This window comes from Oncorhynchus nerka, linkage group LG2 (assembly GCF_034236695.1).
Source record: "Oncorhynchus nerka isolate Pitt River linkage group LG2, Oner_Uvic_2.0, whole genome shotgun sequence".
In the NCBI taxonomy this organism is placed as follows: Eukaryota; Metazoa; Chordata; class Actinopteri; order Salmoniformes; family Salmonidae; genus Oncorhynchus; species Oncorhynchus nerka.
The window spans coordinates 45,238,674-45,260,789 of NC_088397.1; the positions used below are offsets into that span (position 1 = coordinate 45,238,674).

Sequence of the window (22,116 nt, forward strand, 5' to 3'; positions counted from 1 at the left end):
AGAGCTACTTGGAACCCTACTAATTCCACGACTGGTCTATCGATGTCACCGCATGAAGAGGCAAAACCAGACTTACCCCCATCTGCTAACTGCTAGATTGCTTGCCCCGGTCTGCTAACTACTAGCTTGCCTGCCCCGGTCTGCTAGCTGCTAGCCCCTGCTAACTGCTCGCTTGCTAACCCGGTCTGCTAACTGCTAGCTTGCCAGCCCCGGTCTGCTAACTGCTAGCTTGTTTAGCCCCAGCCTACTAACTGTTAGCTTGTTAGCATCGGCCTGCTAACTGTCTGAATCGCCGTGTCCCGATTCAGCCCAACCACTCACTGGACCCATATGTTCACTTGGCTACGCATGCCTCTCTCTAATATCAATATGCCTCGTCCATTACTGTCCTGGTTAGTGATTACGGTCTCATTTCACTGTAGAGCCTCTAGCCCTGCTCAATATGCCTTAACCAACCATGTTATTCCACCTCCTACATATGCGATGACATCACCTGGTTTAAACATCTCTAGAGACTATATCTCTCTCATCATTACTCAATGTCTAGGTTTACCTCCAATGTACTCACATCCTACCTTACCTTTGTCTGTATGCTATGCCTTGAATCTATGCTATCGTGCCCAGAAACCTGCTCCTTTTACTCTCTGTTCCGAACGTGCTAGACGGCCAGTTCGTATAGCAAATAGCCGTACCCTTATCCTACTTCTCCTCTGTTCCTCTGGTGATGTAGAGGTTAATCCAGGACCTGCAGTGCCTAGCTCCACTCCCACTCCCCAGGGGCTCTCAATTGTTGACTTCTGTAACCGTAAAAGCCTTGGTTTCATGCATGTTAACATTACAAGCCTACTCCCTAAATGTATTTTACTCACTGCTTTAGCACACTCTGCCAACCCGGATGTCTTAGCCGTGTCCAAATCCTAGCTCAGGAAAACCACCAAAAACCCTGAAAACTTCATCCCTAACTATAACATTTTCCGCCAAGATAGAACTGCCAAAGGGGGCGGTGTTGCAATCTACTGCAAAGATAGCCTGCAGAGTTCTGTATTACTATCCAAGTCTGTACCCAAACAATTCGAGCTTCTACTTCTAAAAATGCACCTTTCCAGAAACAAGTTGCTCACTGTTGCCCCCAGCTGTGCCCTCGATACCATATGTGAATTGATTGCCCCCCATCTATCTTCTGAGCTCGTGCTACTAGGTGACCTAAACTGGGACATGCTTAACACCGTGGCCATCCTACAATCTAAGCTAGATGCCCTCAATCTCACACAAATGATCAATGAACCTACCAGGTACAACTCCAAATCTGTAAACACGGGCACCCTCATAGATGTCATCCTAACTAACTCACCCTCCAAATACACCTCTGCTGTTTTCAATCAAGATCACTGCCTCATTGCCTGCATCGGTAATGGGTCTGCGACCAAACGACCACCCCTCATCACTGTCAAACGCTCCCTAAAACACTTCTGCGAGCAGGCCTTTCTAATCGACCTGGCCGGGGTATCCTGGAATGACATTGACCTCATCTCGTCAGTAGAAGATGCCTGGCTATTCTTTAAAAGTGCCTTCCTCACTATCTTAAATAAGCATGCCCCATTCAAAAAATGTAGAACTAGGAATAGATATAGTCCTTGGTTCACTCCAGACCTGTCTGCCCTTGACCAGCACAAAAACATCCTGTGGCATTATGCATCAGCAACGAATAGCCCCAGTGATATGTAACTTTTCAGGGAAGTTAGGAACAAATATACACGGGCAGTTAGGAAAGCTAAGGCTAGCTTTTTCAAACATATAATTGCATCCTGTTGTACTAGCTCAAACCAGTTCTGGGACACTGTAAAGTCCATGGAGAATAAGAGCACCTCCTCCCAGCTGCCCACTGTTCTGAGGCTAGGAAAAACTTTCACCCCCAATAAATCCACTATAATTGAGAATTTCAATAAGCATTTCTCTACGGCTGGCCATGCTTTCCAACTGGCTACCCCTACCCCGGTCAACTGCCCGGCATCCTCCATAGCAACCCCGCCAAAGCCCCCACCATTTCTCCTTCACCCAAAACCAGATAGCTGATGTTCTGAAAGAGCTGCAAAATCTGAACCCCTACAAATCAGCCGGGCTTGGCAATCTGGACCCTCTCTTTCTAAAATTATCTGCGAAATTGTTGCAACCCCTATTACTAGCCTGTTCAACCTCTCTTTCGTATCGTCTGAGATTCCCAAAGATTAGAAAGCTGCCACGGTCATCCCCCTCTTCAAAGGGGGTGGACCTCAAGACCCAAACTACTACAGACCTATATCTATCCTACCCTGTCTTTCTAAGGTCTTCAAAAGCCAAGTTAACAAACAGATTACCGACCATTTCGAATCCCAGTATACCTTCTCCGCTATGCAATCTGGTTTCAGAGCTGGTCATGGGTGCACCTCAGCCACGCTCAAGGTCCTAAATGACATAACCGCCATCGATAAGAGACATTACTGTGGAGCCGTATTCATCGACCTGGCCAAGGCTTTCGACGACTGTCAATCACCACATTCTTATTGGCAGACTCGACAGCCTTGGATTCTCAAATGATTGCCTCGCCTGGTTTACCAAATACTTCTCTGATAGAGTTCAGTGTGTCAAATCGGAGGGCCTGTTGTCCGGACCTCTGACAGTCTCTATGGGGGTGCCACAGGGTTCAATCCTTGGGCCGACTCTCTTCTCTGTATACATCAATGATGTTGCTCTTGCTGCTGGTGATTCTCTGATACACCTCTACGCAGATGACACCATTCTGAATCCTTCTGGCCCCTCTTTGGACACTGTGTTAACTAACCTCCAGATGAGCTTCACTGCCATACAACTCTCCTACCGTGGCCTCCGTGGCTCCAGCAGGTATATCTCACTGGTCACCCCCAAAGCCAATTCCTCATTTGGTCGTCTTTCCTTCCAGTTCTCTGCTGCCAATGACTGGAACGAACTGCAAAACTCTCTGAAGCTGGAGACTCATATCTCCCTCACTAGCTTTAAGCACCAGCTGTCAGAGCAGCTCACAGATCACTGCACTTGAACATAGCCCATCTGTAAACAGCCCATCTATCTACCTACCTCATCCCCATACTGTATTTATTTATTTATCTTGCTCCTTTGTACCCCAGTATCTCTACTTGCACATTCATCTTCTGCACATCTACCATTCCAGTGTTTAACTGCTATATTGTAATTACTTCGCCACCATGGCCTATTTATTGCCTTAATTCCCTTATCTTACTTAATTTGTACTCACTGTATATAGACTTTTTGTTTTCTTTGTTCTACTGTATGTTTTGTTTATTCCATGTGCAACTCTGTGTTGTTGTATGTGTCAAATTGCTATGCTTTATCTTGGCCAGGTCGCAGTTGCAAATGAGAACTTGTTCTCAAATAGCCTACCTGGTTTTAAATAAAGGTGAAATAAAAAAATAAAAAATCCCTGTATCTCATGGTCATGTAAGGTTGTAACTGAGTCCTTGAGTGATTCAGTATCCTTAATTTCCCCCAAAACTGGGCATTGTCTCCTATTTCAAAAAGTGCTCGCATCTACAATTATTTTTCCAATATACTGACTCATGCAATGGGATCGAATGACTCATCAATGGCTGATCAATGACTACATGTGTTGTTCTATCTCACAGCTGACTTAGCTTGTCTGGAAAGTCTAATCAGTCAAGTTTTAATGTCATGTTCACTAGTACAGAGTTGTAAATGCATTGTAATTGCCTTTCTTGCAAGCTCTAAACCCAACAATGCAGTCATCAATATAATTGTGGTACTAAAAATAACATAAGGTAGAACAAAAACACACACAAATGATACAAAATATAATAAAAATGTTTGGTCTTAGAGTCCATAAATATTGCAGGAGTTCTTGATGCGGATCCCATGCTTTGACATTTACAACAGTGTCAGGCTGACAACGCATGGTGTTTTACCTCAATAATAAAACCAACAGTATATTTCTATTGAATGGTAGAGCAGCCGGCAGGCCAAACACACTTTATGAAGTCAGATATAAAGATCGTTCCGTTTTACAATCTTGGAAGGCGGTGCGGTGAATTCTGTATCTGTTGTCCTTGGGTGATGATTCATTAAAGTTGTATTTATGGTTAACCAGCACCAATAGTGTGTTCTTCCATGATTTTGTCAGGACAAGGGGAGCACACAAGGAAGTCTTGCTAAACGGGAGGATGCTTTGCTAGTAGTTTTCAGCGTTGTTCAACATCAACAAGTAAGCAAGACTTATCACATAGGAATATTGGACATTAGTTCTTGGGATTCTAGGATGCTTGTAGAAGGACATTTCTTTCCATTGTGGATGTCTATTGTAAGTGTCAAATAACTGCAATAATTTCAACACTTAATCTGTATTGATACTGGCATTCCTGAGGTGCATATATAGTTGACTGAGAATTTATGTGCTATTGGTTTGTTCTCTTGGAAGACTGAAAAACGGTTGGCCTCAATTTTAGTAAAAGTGTTTTATTTTGACATTCTTGATTTAACTTTGTGAAAGTTAAATAATTCTGTAATTCATATAACATTCATTTGATCGAATTTTAAATAGAAAAATTGTGTGCATTGGAAAGAAAGGAAATTAAATATTAGCAACATTGCCTAACAATCAAACTGTAAGATCTAAGTTACGAGCAGTGGGTGAAGGTGTTTAGATAGTAAAGGTGAGATAAGTGTCGTCCCTGCCTGAGAGATCTCTTCTGGGCTCATTAACCATGACGATGGGCACAGGGGGCCCCGTGGCCTCGTTCTCTGTGTGGGACTATGTGGTATTTGTGGGCACAGTCCTGGGGGCAGCTGGCATTGGCCTGTTCCAAGCCATCCGGGGCCGCAAGAACAACAGCAGCGGTGAGTTCCTGCTGGGGGGCCGTCAGATGACAGCGGTGCCCGTTGCCATGTCCCTCACTGCCAGCTTCATGTCTGGCATCACCGTGATCGGCACACCAGCCGAAGCCTATCGGTTTGGGGCGGACTACTGGATCTTTGCCATCTCCTATGCCATCATGTCCATCATCACCGCCGAGATATTTGTCCCTCTCTTCTACCGCCTGGGCATCACCAGCACCTATGAGGTAAGGAGATATACCAGACAGTGTCAGACCCACTTGGGTACATTGTACTTTTGGGACCATTCCACTGGGTCTATTGTACCGGTCAAACAGCAAGTGCAATCAACGTGGATGGAGATAAAGTGAAGAGGAATAGGGGAACTTGGGTAAGAGGTTAGATGTATGAATTAAGATGAATCAGTAGGGAGAGGTGTTGATGAGAGGGGTGTGCTCTAACATGTCTATCCGTTGTAATTTAACTAATGATTCATCACTGATCCATGAAAGCAATCTAATCCAGGAGGGGTGTCTTCCTGTTACATCTGTCACATTCAGCATCTATGAGGACTAAATGTGTGACTAACTGCATTAAAAGTCCATTCAATTATTTCTTTTGTTTTGACAAAGAAACCATTGATGACTTAATCCAAAATAATGTTGAGGCTTTAGGCTTGCAGATAATAATGATGACGATTCTAATTTGTGAAGCGCTTTTCTCAGACCCAAGGTGCAAACATTTTGCAATAAATAATAATAATAATAAAAACAATCCAGAACATAGAACACAGACAACAATCAAAGCTATATACAGGTGTCGCCAGATCCAGAGGACACAATAACAGAATTAGCTGAGGTTCTTGTAAGCTTTTCTGAACAGCACAGTCTTGAGCTATGCCTTAAAGTAGGAACGAGACTCTGCAGCCCTAATAGTGTCTGAAAGTCCCCGTCACCCATAGTTTTTAGTCTGCTGCTGGGGTGCTGAAGGTAGACGGACCTGGAGGAGCGAGGGGTGCATGTGGGGCAGGAGGGTAGAATGAGGTACAAGAGATACTTGGGTCCAGAGTTGTGGGTAGGTGTGAACCAGGATGTACTTATGAAAAGTCTATGCATCTTTCATTATCATCACTTCCTGATTACCCAGATAACAATTCTAGGGAGAAAGAAGATTTTTGTAATGTTACCCGTAATGTTCCCCTAATGTTCGAGTGTTCAGTTTTCCATTAGTTAGAGGAACAATCTCTGTTAACAAAGACCTTCTGAGAACCCTTTTAGCAGATTTTGATGTCAGAGTTAGTCCCTTAATTTGAAACAGAACATACTCAGAACATGGTTACCATGTTCTCAGAATATACAAAATTAATGTTCTAGAAACATTTCATGGGACGTTACAAGAAAATGAACGTGTTCAGTTTTCTGAGGGTTCGTGACCTAATGAGACACTTACGGGAACGTTCTCAAACAATTTGGGAACATGTTGTTGTTAGCTGGGTAGAAACAAATATTTACAAGTGTAAAAAGCCAATGAAATCAGGCCAGGTTTGACTAAAATGTTTATTTTCTCTGCAGTATCTGGAGATGCGCTTTAATAAGTTGATTCGGGTGATCGGGACATCCATGTACATCACACAAACGGTAAATATTCAGTTAACATCATGAAGATGGGATGAGAAGATAGGCAATACTTCCCCAAGGATTTGGTGGAAACAATAATATCTGTAATACTTTAACGACAAAAAATGTCCCTTTTTTCCATTGCCTGTTTTTCTGAAGCCATCTGGCCATCTCAGGTAAACATTCCACCTTTATGAATGTGCATCAAGTATATGTTTACATCAATCAACTAATTGCTGTGTTTCTTTCAGGCCCTGTACACTGGTATGGTCATATATGCGCCAGCTCTCGCACTCAATCAAAGTAAGTCATATGCAAAGTACCTCTGTAATGTCCCTTATCCAAACCACAATAATATTATATGCGCGTTTATTGAGGGTCTGACTGATTATACATCTTTAGCTAATTCAATTGGTCTATGATCTGATGATTGTGTTGTCTAATTGTTCATGAATTGATGCTATCAGCAGCTCAAAAGAGAACATGCAGCTATCGTTAGGTTAAGTGTTATCATTCAGGATTCATATGTATATAGTTTAATCTCAAGGAAACAGTTGAAGAGTATTATTTGGACAAGTCATGTAAACGGGTCTGTACCTCTGGGTGTTTCAGTCACAGGGCTGAACTTCTGTGTGTTTCAGTCACAGGGATGAACCTCTGGGGAGTGCTGGTGGCCACTGGGGTGGTGTGCATCCTCTACTGTACCCTGGTCAGTGGCTCATCTCACACACTCCCAATCAGCAATCAACACCTTCCTGCTGTGACAATACACATGACCAAGGCCAGGAGTTTTTCCTGACCCCATGACATGACCGTGCAGGGAAAACTGTAACCCAGTTATGGGCAATTACTAGGGTCCAGGAAACACAACAGAACCTACACATGAACATACCTCTTTTGTGTACATGAGGTTACGGCACACTGTACATTCCTTCCCCTGACTCCATGTTGTATTGTGGTTCTCAGGGAGGTCTGAAAGCGGTGATATGGACAGACGTGTTTCAGATGGTGATCATGTTAGCAGGTTTCGTGGCTGTCATCGCAAGGGGGGCTGTCATCCAGGGGGGCCTGGGAAGATCTGGGACGACTGCTACCAGGGAGGCAGGCTCAGCACGTTTGAGTAAGTATAATGCCCACAAATGTCATGCAGGGATTGAATAGCTACAATGATACAAATTTATTACCAGCACAGTATGACCCCGCATAGTTTCCTGAGCATTTTCAATTTAATACCTTCTAATGCAGTTTTGATCCAGACCCTTTGAAGCGTCACACGTTCTGGACGATCGTGGTTGGTGGCAGTGTAATGTGGGTGTCCATTTACTCCATCAACCAGTCACAGGTGCAGCGTTACATCTCTTGCAAAACCCTAACCCAAGCCAAACTGTAAGGTGCACTCCTACTTTCCACAATTTAGAACAATCATACAGGAAAAGCTGTGAAAGAAGAATAGCAATATGAGTGTTTTTTCCATGTTTGCTTTCTTTAAAACCCTCAGGTCACTGTATGGGAATATAATTGGTCTCTGGTTGACTGTGAGCTTAGCAGTGTTCTCCGGCCTCACCATGTACTCCATTTACAAAGACTGTGATCCATTCACTAACGGTGATGTAGGGGCAGTTGATCAGGTAAGTAAGTGTAAGACAGCTATGGTTAATATAGGCATGGACGGCATATAAATTGCTACACTAATATTAAGGAAGTCTTGAGGTTCTGCTCGCCTGAGTTAGAATATCTCATGATAAATTGTAGACCATACTTTTTTACCAATAGAGTTTACATCTATATTTTTTTGTAGCAGTCTATTTACCACCACAAACTGATGCTGGCACTTAGACCGTACTCAACAAGCTGTAATGCCATAAGCCAACAAGAAAATGCTCTTCCAGAGGCAGAGCTCCTAGTGGATGGTGATTTCAATGCAGGAAAACTGAAATCCGTTTTACATCATTTTTACCAGCATGTCAACTGTGCGACTAAAGGGGGGAAAAAAACTCTAGATGATCTTTACTCACACAGACATACATACAAAGCTCTCCTTCGCCTCCCATTTGACAAATCTGACGATGACTCTGTCCTCCAGATTCTTGCTTACATGCAAAGACTCAAACAGGAAGTACCAGTGACATGCTTAATTCGGAAGTGGTCAGATTAAGCAGATGTTAAATTACTGGATTGTTTCAATAGCACAGACTGGAATATGTTCCGGGATTCATCCGATGGCATTGAGGAGTTTACCACATTAGTCACTGGCTTCATTACTAAGTGCATCGACAACGTCTTCCCCACAGTGACCGTACATACATATCCCAACCAGAAGCCATGGACTAAAGGCAATATCCGCACTGACATAAAGGCTAGAGCTGCCGCTTGAAAGGAGCGGACACTAACTCGGACGCTTATAAGAAATCCTGCTACGCCCTCCAAGGAACCATCAAACAGGCAAAGCCTCAATACAGGACGAAGACCAAATCCTACTACACTGGCTCTGATGCTCGTCAGATGTGGCAGGGCTTGCAAATTATCATGGATTATAAAGGGAATCATAGCCACGAGCTGCAAAGTGACATGGGCCTACCAAATGAGGGAAATGACTTCTATGCTCGCTTCGAGGCAAACAACACTGAACCATGCGTGAGAACACCAGCTGTTCCGGAAGACTGTGAAATCACTCTCTCCGAAGCCGATGTGAATAAGACCTTTAACAGATTAACATTCAAAATATGTCAGGGCCAGACGGATTACCAGGACACGTACTCAGAGCATGCACTGACCAGTTGCGAAGTGTCTTCACTGACATTTTCAACCCCTCCCTGACCCAGTTTGTAATACCTACATGTTTCCAGACATATCTACCACGCTGAACCTCAACACGGGGGCCCCTCAGGGGTGTGTGCTTAGTCCCCTTCTGTATTCCCTGTTCACCCACGACTGCGTGGCTTTGCATGACTGTAACACCAACATTAAGTTTGCAGACGACACAACGGTGGTGGGCCTGATAGCCAATGATGAGGAAACAGCCTATAGGGATGATGTTAGAGACTTGGCAGTGTGGTGCTAGGACAACAACCTCTCCCTCAACGTCAACAAGACAAAAAAGCTGTCAGCAAGACAAAAAAGCTACAGGGAAAGGAGGGCCACAGCACGCCCCCATTCACATCTACGGGCCTGTTGTGGAGCATGTCAGAGCTTCAAGTTCCTCAGTCTCCACATCACTAAGGATCTGTCATGGTCCAAGCACACCAACGCAATCTTGAAGAGGGCATGGCAATGCCTCTTCCCGCGTCGGGAGGCTGAAAAGATTTGGCATGTGCCCTCAGCTCCTCAAAAAGTTAAATGGCTGCACCATCGAGAGCATCTTGACTGGCTGCATTTATCGAGGAACAAGGTGAGACCCAGATGCAGACACAGGAGGCAGCCCTTCCAAAAGGCCCTGTACCAACTCCTCATGTCTCCTAATGGAGGCTCCCTGCAGGGAGACAGCATGGCAGAGTTGATCCAAGTCTGCTGTGCCTTGATAGTTCGTACTATCAAGGCACAAGGCGAGACCATGATGTTGACACAGGAGGCAAATGGTTGGAGTCTTACAATGTTTAATAATCCAAAGGGGTAGGCAGGAGAATAGTCGTGGACAGGCAAAAAGGTCAAGACCAGATCAGGGTCCAGGAGGTACAGAGTGGCAGACAGGCTCGTTGTCAAGGCAGGCAGAATGGTCAGGCAGGCGGGTACATTATTTTCTACTCCCTATATATAGCCATGTTATTTTCTACTCCCTATATATAGCCATGTTATTTTCTACTCCCTATATATAGCCATGTTATTTTCTACACCCTATATATAGCCATGTTATTTTCTACTCCCTATATAAAGCCATGTTATTTTCTACTCCCTATATATAGCCATGTTATTTTCTACTCCCTATATATAGCCATGTTATTTTCTACTCCCTATATATAGCCATGTTATTTTCTACTCTCTATATATAGCCATGTTATTTTCTACTCCTATATAAAGCCATGTTATTTTCTACTCCTATATATAGCCATGTTATTTTCTACTCCTATATATAGCCATGTTATTTTCTACTCCCTATATAAAGCCATGTTATTTTCTACTCCTATATATAGCCATGTTATTTTCTACTCCCTATATAAAGCCATGTTATTTTCTACTCCTATATATAGCCATGTTATTTTCTACTCCTATATATAGCCATGTTATTTTCTACTCCCTATATATAGCCATGTTATTTTCTACTCCTATATATAGCCATGTTATTTTCTACTCCTATATAAAGCCATGTTATTTTCTACTCCTATATATAGCCATGTTATTTTCTACTCCCTATATATAGCCATGTTATTTTCTACTCCCTATATATAGCCATGTTATTTTCTGCTCTCTATATATAGCCATGTTATTTTCTACTCCTATATATAGCCATGTTATTTTCTACTCCCTATATAAAGCCATGTTATTTTCTACTCCCTATATATAGCCATGTTATTTTCTACTCCTATATATAGCCATGTTATTTTCTACTCCCTATATAAAGCCATGTTATTTTCTACTCCCTATATATAGCCATGTTATTTTCTACTCCCTATATAAAGCCATGTTATTTTCTACTCCTATATATAGCCATGTTATTTTCTACTCCCTATATATAGCCATGTTATTTTCTACTCCCTATATATAGCCATGTTATTTTCTACTCCTATATATAGCCATGTTATTTTCTACTCCTATATAAAGCCATGTTATTTTCTACTCCCTATATATAGCCATGTTATTTTCTACTCCCTATATATAGCCATGTTATTTTCTACTCCCTATATATAGCCATGTTATTTTCTGCTCTCTATATATAGCCATGTTATTTTCTACTCCCTATATATAGCCATGTTATTTTCTACTCCCTATATATAGCCATGTTATTTTCTACACCCTATATATAGCCATGTTATTTTCTACTCTCTATATATAGCCATGTTATTTTCTACTCTCTATATATAGCCATGTTATTTTCTACTCCCTATATATAGCCATGTTATTTTCTACTCCCTATATATAGCCATGTTATTTTCTACTCCTATATATAGCCATGTTATTTTCTACTCCTATATAAAGCCATGTTATTTTCTACTCCCTATATATAGCCATGTTATTTTCTACTCCTATATATAGCCATGTTATTTTCTACTCCCTATATATAGCCATGTTATTTTCTGCTCTCTATATATAGCCATGTTATTTTCTACTCCCTATATATAGCCATGTTATTTTCTACTCCTATATATAGCCATGTTATTTTCTACACCCTATATATAGCCATGTTATTTTTCTACTCTCTATATATAGCCATGTTATTTTCTACTCTCTATATATAGCCATGTTATTTTCTACTCCCTATATATAGCCATGTTATTTTCTACTCCTATATATAGCCATGTTATTTTCTACTCCCTATATATAGCCATGTTATTTTCTACTCCCTATATAAAGCCATGTTATTTTCTACTCCCTATATATAGCCATGTTATTTTCTACTCCTATATATAGCCATGTTATTTTCTACTCCCTATATATAGCCATGTTATTTTCTACTCTCTATATATAGCCATGTTATTTTCTACTCCTATATAAAGCCATGTTATTTTCTACTCCCTATATATAGCCATGTTATTTTCTACTCCTATATATAGCCATGTTATTTTCTACTCCCTATATAAAGCCATGTTATTTTCTACTCCCTATATATAGCCATGTTATTTTCTACTCCTATATAAAGCCATGTTATTTTCTACTCCTATATATAGCCATGTTATTTTCTACTCCTATATATAGCCATGTTATTTTCTACTCCCTATATATAGCCATGTTATTTTCTACTCCTATATATAGCCATGTTATTTTCTACTCCCTATATAAAGCCATGTTATTTTCTACTCCCTATATATAGCCATGTTATTTTCTACTCCTATATATAGCCATGTTATTTTCTACTCCTATATATAGCCATGTTATTTTCTGCTCTCTATATATAGCCATGTTATTTTCTACTCCCTATATATAGCCATGTTATTTTCTACTCCTATATAAAGCCATGTTATTTTCTACTCCTATATATAGCCATGTTTTTTCTACTCCCTATATATAGCCATGTTATTTTCTACTCCCTATATAAAGCCATGTTATTTTCTACTCCTATATATAGTCATGTTATTTTCTACTCCTATATAAAGCCATGTTATTTTCTACTCCCTATATATAGCCATGTTATTTTCTACTCCCTATATATAGCCATGTTATTTTCTACTCCTATATATAGCCATGTTATTTTCTAATCCCTATATATAGCCATGTTATTTTCTACTCCCTATATAAAGCCATGTTATTTTCTACTCCCTATATATAGCCATGTTATTTTCTACTCCCTATATATAGCCATGTTATTTTCTACTCCCTATATATAGCCATGTTATTTTCTACTCCCTATATATAGCCATGTTATTTTCTGCTCTCTATATATAGCCATGTTATTTTCTACTCCCTATATATAGCCATGTTATTTTCTACTCCCTATATATAGCCATGTTATTTTCTACTCCCTATATATAGCCATGTTATTTTCTACACCCTATATATAGCCATGTTATTTTCTACTCCTATATAAAGCCATGTTATTTTCTACTCCTATATATAGCCATGTTATTTTCTACTCCCTATATATAGCCATGTTATTTTCTACTCCTATATATAGCCATGTTATTTTCTACTCTCTATATATAGCCATGTTATTTTCTACTCCTATATAAAGCCATGTTATTTTCTACTCCCTATATATAGCCATGTTATTTTCTACTCCTATATAAAGCCATGTTATTTTCTACTCCCTATATATAGCCATGTTATTTTCTACTCCCTATATATAGCCATGTTATTTTCTACTCCTATATATAGCCATGTTATTTTCTACTCCCTATATATAGCCATGTTATTTTCTACTCCCTATATAAAGCCATGTTATTTTCTACTCCTATATATAGCCATGTTATTTTCTACTCCCTATATATAGCCATGTTATTTTCTACTCCTATATATAGCCATGTTATTTTCTACTCCCTATATATAGCCATGTTATTTTCTGCTCTCTATATATAGCCATGTTATTTTCTACTCCCTATATATAGCCATGTTATTTTCTACTCCCTATATGTAGCCATGCTATTTTCTACTCCCTATATCTATATATAGCCATGTTATTTTCTACTCCCTATATATAGCCATGTTATTTTCTACTCTCTATATATAGCCATGTTATTTTCTACTCCCTATATATAGCCATGTTATTTTCTACTCCCTATATATAGCCATGTTATTTTCTACTCCCTATATATAGCCATGTTATTTTATACTCCTATATATAGCCATGTTATTTTCTACTCTCTATATATAGCCATGTTATTTTCTACTCCTATATATAGCCATGTTATTTTCTACTCCCTATATATAGCCATGTTATTTTCTACTCCCTATATAAAGCCATGTTATTTTCTACTCCTATATATAGCCATGTTATTTTCTACTCCCTATATATAGCCATGTTATTTTCTACTCCCTATATATAGCCATGTTATTTTCTACTCTCTATATATAGCCATGTTATTTTCTACTCCCTATATAAAGCCATGTTATTTTCTACTCCCTATATATAGCCATGTTATTTTCTACTCCTATATATAGCCATGTTATTTTCTACTCCTATATAAAGCCATGTTATTTTCTACTCCTATATATAGCCATGTTATTTTCTACTCCTATATATAGCCATGTTATTTTTACTCTCTATATATAGCCATGTTATTTTCTACTCCCCTATATATAGCCATGTTATTTTCTACTCCCTATATATAGCCATGTTATTTTCTGCTCTCTATATATAGCCATGTTATTTTCTACTCCTATATATAGCCATGTTATTTTCTACTCCCTATATATAGCCATGTTATTTTCTACTCCTATATATAGCCATGCTATTTTCTACTCCTATATATAGCCATGTTATTTTCTACTCCCTATATAAAGCCATGTTATTTTCTACTCCCTATATAAAGCCATGTTATTTTCTACTCCTATATATAGCCATGTTATTTTCTACTCCTATATATTGCCATGTTATTTTCTACTCCCTATATATAGCCATGTTATTTTCTACTCCCTATATATAGCCATGTTATTTTCTGCTCTCTATATATAGCTATGTTATTTTCTACTCCCTATATATAGCCATGTTATTTTCTACTCCCTATATATAGCCATGTTATTTTATACTCCCTATATATAGCCATGTTATTTTCTACTCTCTATATATAGCCATGTTATTTTCTACTCCCTATATATAGCCATGTTATTTTCTACTCCCTATATATAGCCATGTTATTTTCTACTCTCTATATATAGCCATGTTATTTTCTACTCCCTATATATAGCCATGTTATTTTCTACTCCCTATATATAGCCATGTTATTTTCTACTCTCTATATATAGCCATGTTATTTTCTACTCCCTATATAAAGCCATGTTATTTTCTACTCCCTATATATAGCCATGTTATTTTCTACTCCTATATAAAGCCATGTTATTTTCTACTCCTATATATAGCCATGTTATTTTCTACTCCCTATATATAGCCATGTTATTTTCTACTCTATATTTGGCCATGTTATTTTCTACTCCCTATATATAGCCATGTTATTTTCTACTCCTATATATAGCCATGTTATTTTCTACTCTATATATAGCCATGTTATTTTCTGCTCTCTATATATAGCCATGTTATTTTCTACTCCTATATATAGCCATGTTATTTTCTACTCCCTATATATAGCCATGTTATTTTCTACTCCCTATATATAGCCATGTTATTTTCTACTCCTATATATAGCCATGTTATTTTCTACTCTCTATATATAGCCATGTTATTTTCTACTCCCTATATATAGCCATGTTATTTTCTACTCTCTATATATAGCCATGTTATTTTCTACTCCTATATAAAGCCATGTTATTTTCTACTCCCTATATATAGCCATGTTATTTTCTACTCCTATATATAGCCATGTTATTTTCTACTTTTCTACCCTATATAAAGCCATGTTATTTTCTACTCCCTATATATAGCCATGTTATTTTCTACTCCTATATATAGCCATGTTATTTTCTACTCTCTATATTTGGCCATGTTATTTTCTACTCCTATATATAGCCATGTTATTTTCTACTCCCTATATAGAGCCATGTTATTTTCTACTCCCTATATATAGCCATGTTATTTTCTACTCTATATATATAGCCATGTTATTTTCTACTCCTATATATAGCCATGTTATTTTCTACTCCTATATATAGCCATGTTATTTTCTACTCCTATATATAGCCATGTTATTTTCTACTCCTCTATATATAGCCATGTTATTTTCTACTCTCTATATATAGCCATGTTATTTTCTACTCCTATATATAGCCATGTTATTTTCTACTCCTATATATAGCCATGTTATTTTCTACTCCTATATATAGCCATGCTATTTTCTACTCCTATATATAGCCATGTTATTTTCTACTCTCTATATATAGCCATGTTATTTTCTACTCCCTATATATAGCCATGCTATTTTCTACTCCCTATATATAGCCATGTTATTTTCTACTCCCTATATAAAGCCATGTTATTTTTCTACTCCCTATATATAGCCATGTTATTTTCTACTCCCTATATATAGCCATGTTATTTTCTACTCCCTATATATAGCCATGTTATTTTCTACTCCCTATATAAAGCCATGTTATTTTCTACTCCCTATATATAGCCATGCTATTTTCTACTCCCTATATATAGCCATGTTATTTTCTACTCCCTATATAAAGCCATGTTATTTTCTACTCCCTATATAAAGACATGTTATTTTCTACTCCCTATATATAGCCATGTTATTTTCTACTCCCTATATATTGCCATGTTATTTTCTACTCCCTATATATAGCCATGTTATTTTCTACTCCTATATATAGCCATGTTATTTTCTGCTCTCTATATATAGCTATGTTATTTTCTACTCCTATATATAGCCATGTTATTTTCTACTCCCTATATATAGCCATGTTATTTTCTACTCCCTATATATAGCCATGTTATTTTCTACTCTCTATATATAGCCATGTTATTTTCTACTCCCTATATATAGCCATGTTATTTTCTACTCCCTATATATAGCCATGTTATTTTCTACTCTCTATATATAGCCATGTTATTTTCTACTCCTATATAAAGCCATGTAATTTTCTACTCCCTATATATAGCCATGTTATTTTCTACTCCCTATATAAAGCCATGTTATTTTCTACTCCCTATATATAGCCATGTTATTTTCTACTCCCTATATATAGCCATGTTATTTTCTACTCTCTATATTTGGCCATGTTATTTTCTACTCCCTATATATAGCCATGTTATTTTCTACTCCCTATATATAGCCATGTTATTTTCTACTCCCTATATATAGCCATGTTATTTTCTGCTCTCTATATATAGCCATGTTATTTTCTACTCCCTATATATAGCCATGTTATTTTCTACTCCCTATATATAGCCATGTTATTTTCTACTCCCTATATATAGCCATGTTATTTTCTACTCCTATATATAGCCATGTTATTTTCTACTCTCTATATATAGCCATGTTATTTTCTACTCCTATATATAGCCATGTTATTTTCTACTCTCTATATATAGCCATGTTATTTTCTACTCCCTATATAAAGCCATGTTATTTTCTACTCCCTATATATAGCCATGTTATTTTCTACTCCCTATATATAGCCATGTTATTTTCTACTCCCTATATAAAGCCATGTTATTTTCTACTCCCTATATATAGCCATGTTATTTTCTACTCCCTATATATAGCCATGTTATTTTCTACTCTCTATATTTGGCCATGTTATTTTCTACTCCCTATATATAGCCATGTTATTTTCTACTCCCTATATAGAGCCATGTTATTTTCTACTCCCTATATATAGCCATGTTATTTTCTGCTCTCTATATATAGCCATGTTATTTTCTACTCCCTATATATAGCCATGTTATTTTCTACTCCCTATATATAGCCATGTTATTTTCTACTCCCTATATATAGCCATGTTATTTTCTACTCCCTATATATAGCCATGTTATTTTCTACTCTCTATATATAGCCATGTTATTTTCTACTCCCTATATATAGCCATGTTATTTTCTACTCCCTATATATAGCCATGTTATTTTCTACTCCCTATATATAGCCATGCTATTTTCTACTCCTATATATAGCCATGTTATTTTCTACTCTCTATATATAGCCATGTTATTTTCTACTCCTATATATAGCCATGTTATTTTCTACTCCCTATATATAGCCATGTTATTTTCTACTCCTATATAAAGCCATGTTATTTTCTACTCCCTATATATAGCCATGTTATTTTCTACTCCCTATATATAGCCATGTTATTTTCTACTCCCTATATATAGCCATGTTATTTTCTACTCCCTATATAAAGCCATGTTATTTTCTACTCCCTATATATAGCCATGTTATTTTCTACTCCCTATATATAGCCATGTTATTTTCTACTCCCTATATATAGCCATGTTTTTTTCTACTCTCTATATATAGCCATGTTATTTTCTACTCCCTATATAAAGCCATGTTATTTTCTACTCCCTATATATAGCCATGTTATTTTCTACTCCCTATATATAGCCATGTTATTTTCTACTCCCTATATATAGCCATGTTATTTTCTACTCCCTATATATAGCCATGTTATTCACTGTGTCACTATTTTTTCTTCTTCTTCTCTTTAACTCTGCATTGTTGGAAAAGGACCCATAAGTAAACATTTCATTGTTAGTCTACAAAGCATGTGACAAATAAAATGTGATTAGATTTGAATTTGATTTGTCTATGGCAGTGTTGTCAAATGTTGAAACTGACCAGTGTGTGCGTGTGTGTGTGTGTGTGTGCGTGTGTGTGTGTGTGTGTGTGTGTGTGTGTGTGTGTGTGTGTGTGTGTGCGTGCGTGTGTGTGTGTGCGTGCGTGTTTGTGTAAACAAGCTGCTTCCTTACCTGGTGATGGACATTCTGGCAGCCTATCCTGGAGTCCCTGGATTGTTTGTGTCTGCAGCATACAGTGGCACCCTAAGGTGAGAATACTCCCAAGGGGAACCCAAATAGAGAAGGTTTGGTCACACAAATGTTCTAGGTGGAAAAGGTCTAGATGGATATTTAAATTGATTGGCATAGTAAGAAAACCCAACCTCACGACCCCCTACCCCTTCCTGGGTCCAAACACAAGCGGTATTCCACTACTAACCTATCAATGAATGTGTTTAACTATGAATTCCCTGCAGACAAAGGACATTCTTTCTCTTCCCCTCATCTATTGCCATTGTGTCTGTTTCAGTACTGTGTCCTCCAGCATCAATGCGCTGGTGGCTGTCACTGTGGAGGACTTTGTCAGGCCAGTGTGGAAAAACCTGACAGAGAAACAGGTGTCCTGGATCAACATGGGCCTCAGTGAGTTTCACACAAAACAATAACAATCTGACAAAATGTCACAGCCCTATGTAAGAGTAACAAAATGACATGTGGGTTCATTCAAATAATGCTGTGATACAAATATAGAAGGTCAGTTAGAATTTTTCTTTAGTATGTTCATTATATTTCATTATATGTTGTTACTTTACATGTAAATATAGTCTTAATCATCATATGTTCATCATACGTTTATGGGATATTTAATTATCTTTGGACATATTCCAGGTATTTTCTTCGGGTTTTTGTGCATTGGGATGGCTGCAATAGCTTCACTGATGGGAAGCATTTTGCAGGTAGGAAAAACAATCAGATGTGGCTCTGTAGCACCACCTGCTGTCTGGTAGTCATCCCCTCCACTTTATGTTTCTAACAGTTGTCTCTTTTCAGGCAGCACTGTCCATATTTGGAATGATAAGTGGACCTCTTCTTGGACTTTACGTACTAGGCATGTTCTGGCGCACAGCAAACTCAACAGTAGGCATCCCCCGATCTCATTCATATCAATCATCATTCATACTCAAAGACTGATTAACTCATTACTCAAAGGGAAATGAACATCTGTAAACACTATAAAAGTCCTGACATAAAAATCAATATTGTCTTGTTAAATACAACAACGTCAAAGGTTAGGCAATATAAAAATGTATGTGCGGTATCTCTATAGGTAAGACAGTACTGAGACTGCTTCCTTATGCCCTGCAGGGGGGACTCACAGGACTGATTGTGGGCCTTGTTATTACACTGTGGGTAGGGATTGGTGCGCAGATATACCCACCCCTAGCTGATAAGACCAACCCCCTGCCAATCAGTGTGGCAGGCTGTAACCGCACACAGGACCTGAACTACACCACCCTGGCCCCATGGACCGGGGCAGTAACACTGACCCCTCTGCCTGAGTGAGTTACTCACAGTCACTTTATAACCAATGTCTCCAAAGTCCCCTATCCCCCATATAGTGCACTACCTTTGACCAGTCCGATGGTTCTTATAGCTATGGGTTAGCAGCCTTGTTAAATCAGCAATCTGATTTCACGAGGCTAATGTGTTAGGGGGGCTGAGATAATGTTGCTCAGGTATGACTCTCTCTCTTTCTTGTTGTTACAGTGACCGGCCAGCTCTGGCAGACTCATGGTACTCCCTGTCCTACTTGTACTTCTGTCTCCTGGGCAGTCTGGTGACTGTGATCGTGGGCCTGGTGGTAAGCGCTATCACAGGTGAGGACACCTCCTTTAGCGCTAACCCTAACAGCATAGTGCATGTTATGAGTTATGTTTTGACATCATGACCCGACGAGGAGTTTGGTTTCGGAAAAACTCCTAGCCCTAAGTATAATGACTTAGGCTCATTCAAATTGATACTGGATGCATTTATTTAAGCCAGACATCTCCTTGTGTCGTGTCTTTCCAGGTGGTTGCAAGCAGGAGAATCTACGCTTGGATCTCTTTGTAAGGAGACGTGATCTATTCTGCGCTGGCTGTGGCAAGGACTCAGAGGTAAAGCCTCTTGCTCCAACCCTCTCTCTCTTCCTCCATCTCTCTCTCTCTCTCTTCCCCCATCTCTCTCTCTCTCTCTCTTCCCCCATCTCTCTCTCTCTCTCTCATACTGTAGGCCTACATCTGTATTGAATGTTCTGAGGCTGTGCCTATCTGTCTGTGTGTTAACTGGCTCCTGGTGTGGTCTTTGTGTGTCTTCCACAGGCATTAGACTCTGAGATAAATGAAAAGGTTGGATCGGAGCTGAAGAATGGATCAAACAACGCTGGATTCAAAGACTCTCAGTTTAACATTGTGGATAAGGATGTGGAAAAGGTCACTAAAATGTGATGCTGTCACCAAGCTAAATACACTCTGTCAACTGGAGTGCTCCAAGAGAACAATTTGTCCTCTCACATTTCCATTTTAGTTTTATTGTAATGAAATTCATTGCTAAGAAAGGAAGCCCGAGTGTGTAATTACGCAGATGAAGTCCCTAATCAGCAAATGTGTGTGAAGAACAAGAACAAAGGACTAGCATTACTAACCCCATATTCAACAGGGTCAATATGAACCGTGGGTTCGACAAAACAGTCATGTTATTTTTATGTATTTATTTGAACTCAGCTGGGCTTTCAATTTCTTGCTGTCGAGAGTTGTAATAGTAGAGAATGCACAAGGCACCAATTCAAAATGTGTTAGTGTATGGGCAGTTTTCCTCTTGCTATTTCACTCACTGACAGACTTTAAAGAGCCATTTATAACCTGTCCAAAATGTCCAGTTGATCAACTAGGTAGCCTATGGTAGCTAGGTAGGTATGTTAGGCTAACCAGCTATCTTATAGTTGTAGTTATCATGGCCAGATTAATTGATCAGGGACCTCAACCCCAAAGCGGCCTCCTTTGTTTTTGTTGAGTCACTAAAGTATCATGTGAACACACATATGACATGGCAAAATGTCTATAATTGGAGGAAATTAGCTTTAAAACTGCAACAACAACAACAAAAATAAATCGCCTACAAGAGGGGTGTGAACAGTTTGGGGTCGATGGGTTGTGAGGTGGGGGTTTATGACTTTTCAACATTGTGTTAAGATGATAGATAAAATAGGTTTAATTAAAAATACATAAATTAAAATGTACATCTAACCTACTTGTCACTACAAATAATGGACTTGTAATATGAGCATATGCAGTTGATATGTGATCATGTTTATTTTGTGTTTTACAGCCCTTTAGGCTGATACAATACATTTGACTGTATATTCATTTTGTGGCTATAAAGATTGTGCTGAAATGTATAGTGAGTTAGCTTGCTGTGATTGTTCTTTTTGGGATTTCTTTCATTGTCAAGTTGTTTTCATAAACATGCTTGGTAAAGGACAATGAGCTAGACACAAATGGATGCTTATTTCTAAACAGGTTTGGAGTGCAACAGTTATACTGTATCTTGTATACATCACATGCATCTTTACCAAGGTGACCATATTCATTAACCACAAACAACTGTACACTACTAACATACTAC

General features: G+C 38.6%; 1 protein-coding gene and 1 long non-coding RNA gene across 2 annotated transcripts; one reads left to right on the plus strand and one right to left on the minus strand.

Moving 5' to 3' along the window:
- Window positions 1-4,175: 4,175 nt before the first annotated feature.
- On the minus strand, window positions 4,176-7,760 carry LOC135574738 (uncharacterized). The gene is made up of 2 exons (XR_010465634.1): window positions 7,071-7,760; window positions 4,176-5,098 (listed from the first exon to the last, which is right to left on the minus strand). It is a non-coding gene; the product is annotated as an uncharacterized LOC135574738 (long non-coding RNA).
- LOC115135923 (sodium-coupled monocarboxylate transporter 1-like) lies at window positions 4,749-21,889 on the plus strand. Its single transcript, XM_029671143.2, is given in 16 exon segments — window positions 4,749-5,105; window positions 6,429-6,494; window positions 6,725-6,776; window positions 7,115-7,182; window positions 7,440-7,542; window positions 7,545-7,593; window positions 7,719-7,859; window positions 7,972-8,101; window positions 18,634-18,722; window positions 18,983-19,095; window positions 19,342-19,409; window positions 19,504-19,590; window positions 19,819-20,012; window positions 20,221-20,330; window positions 20,524-20,609; window positions 20,814-21,889. Coding segments are annotated over 16 exon segments (1,839 nt in total). The 3' UTR covers window positions 20,940-21,889.
- The last annotated feature ends 227 nt before the right edge of the window (window positions 21,890-22,116 follow it).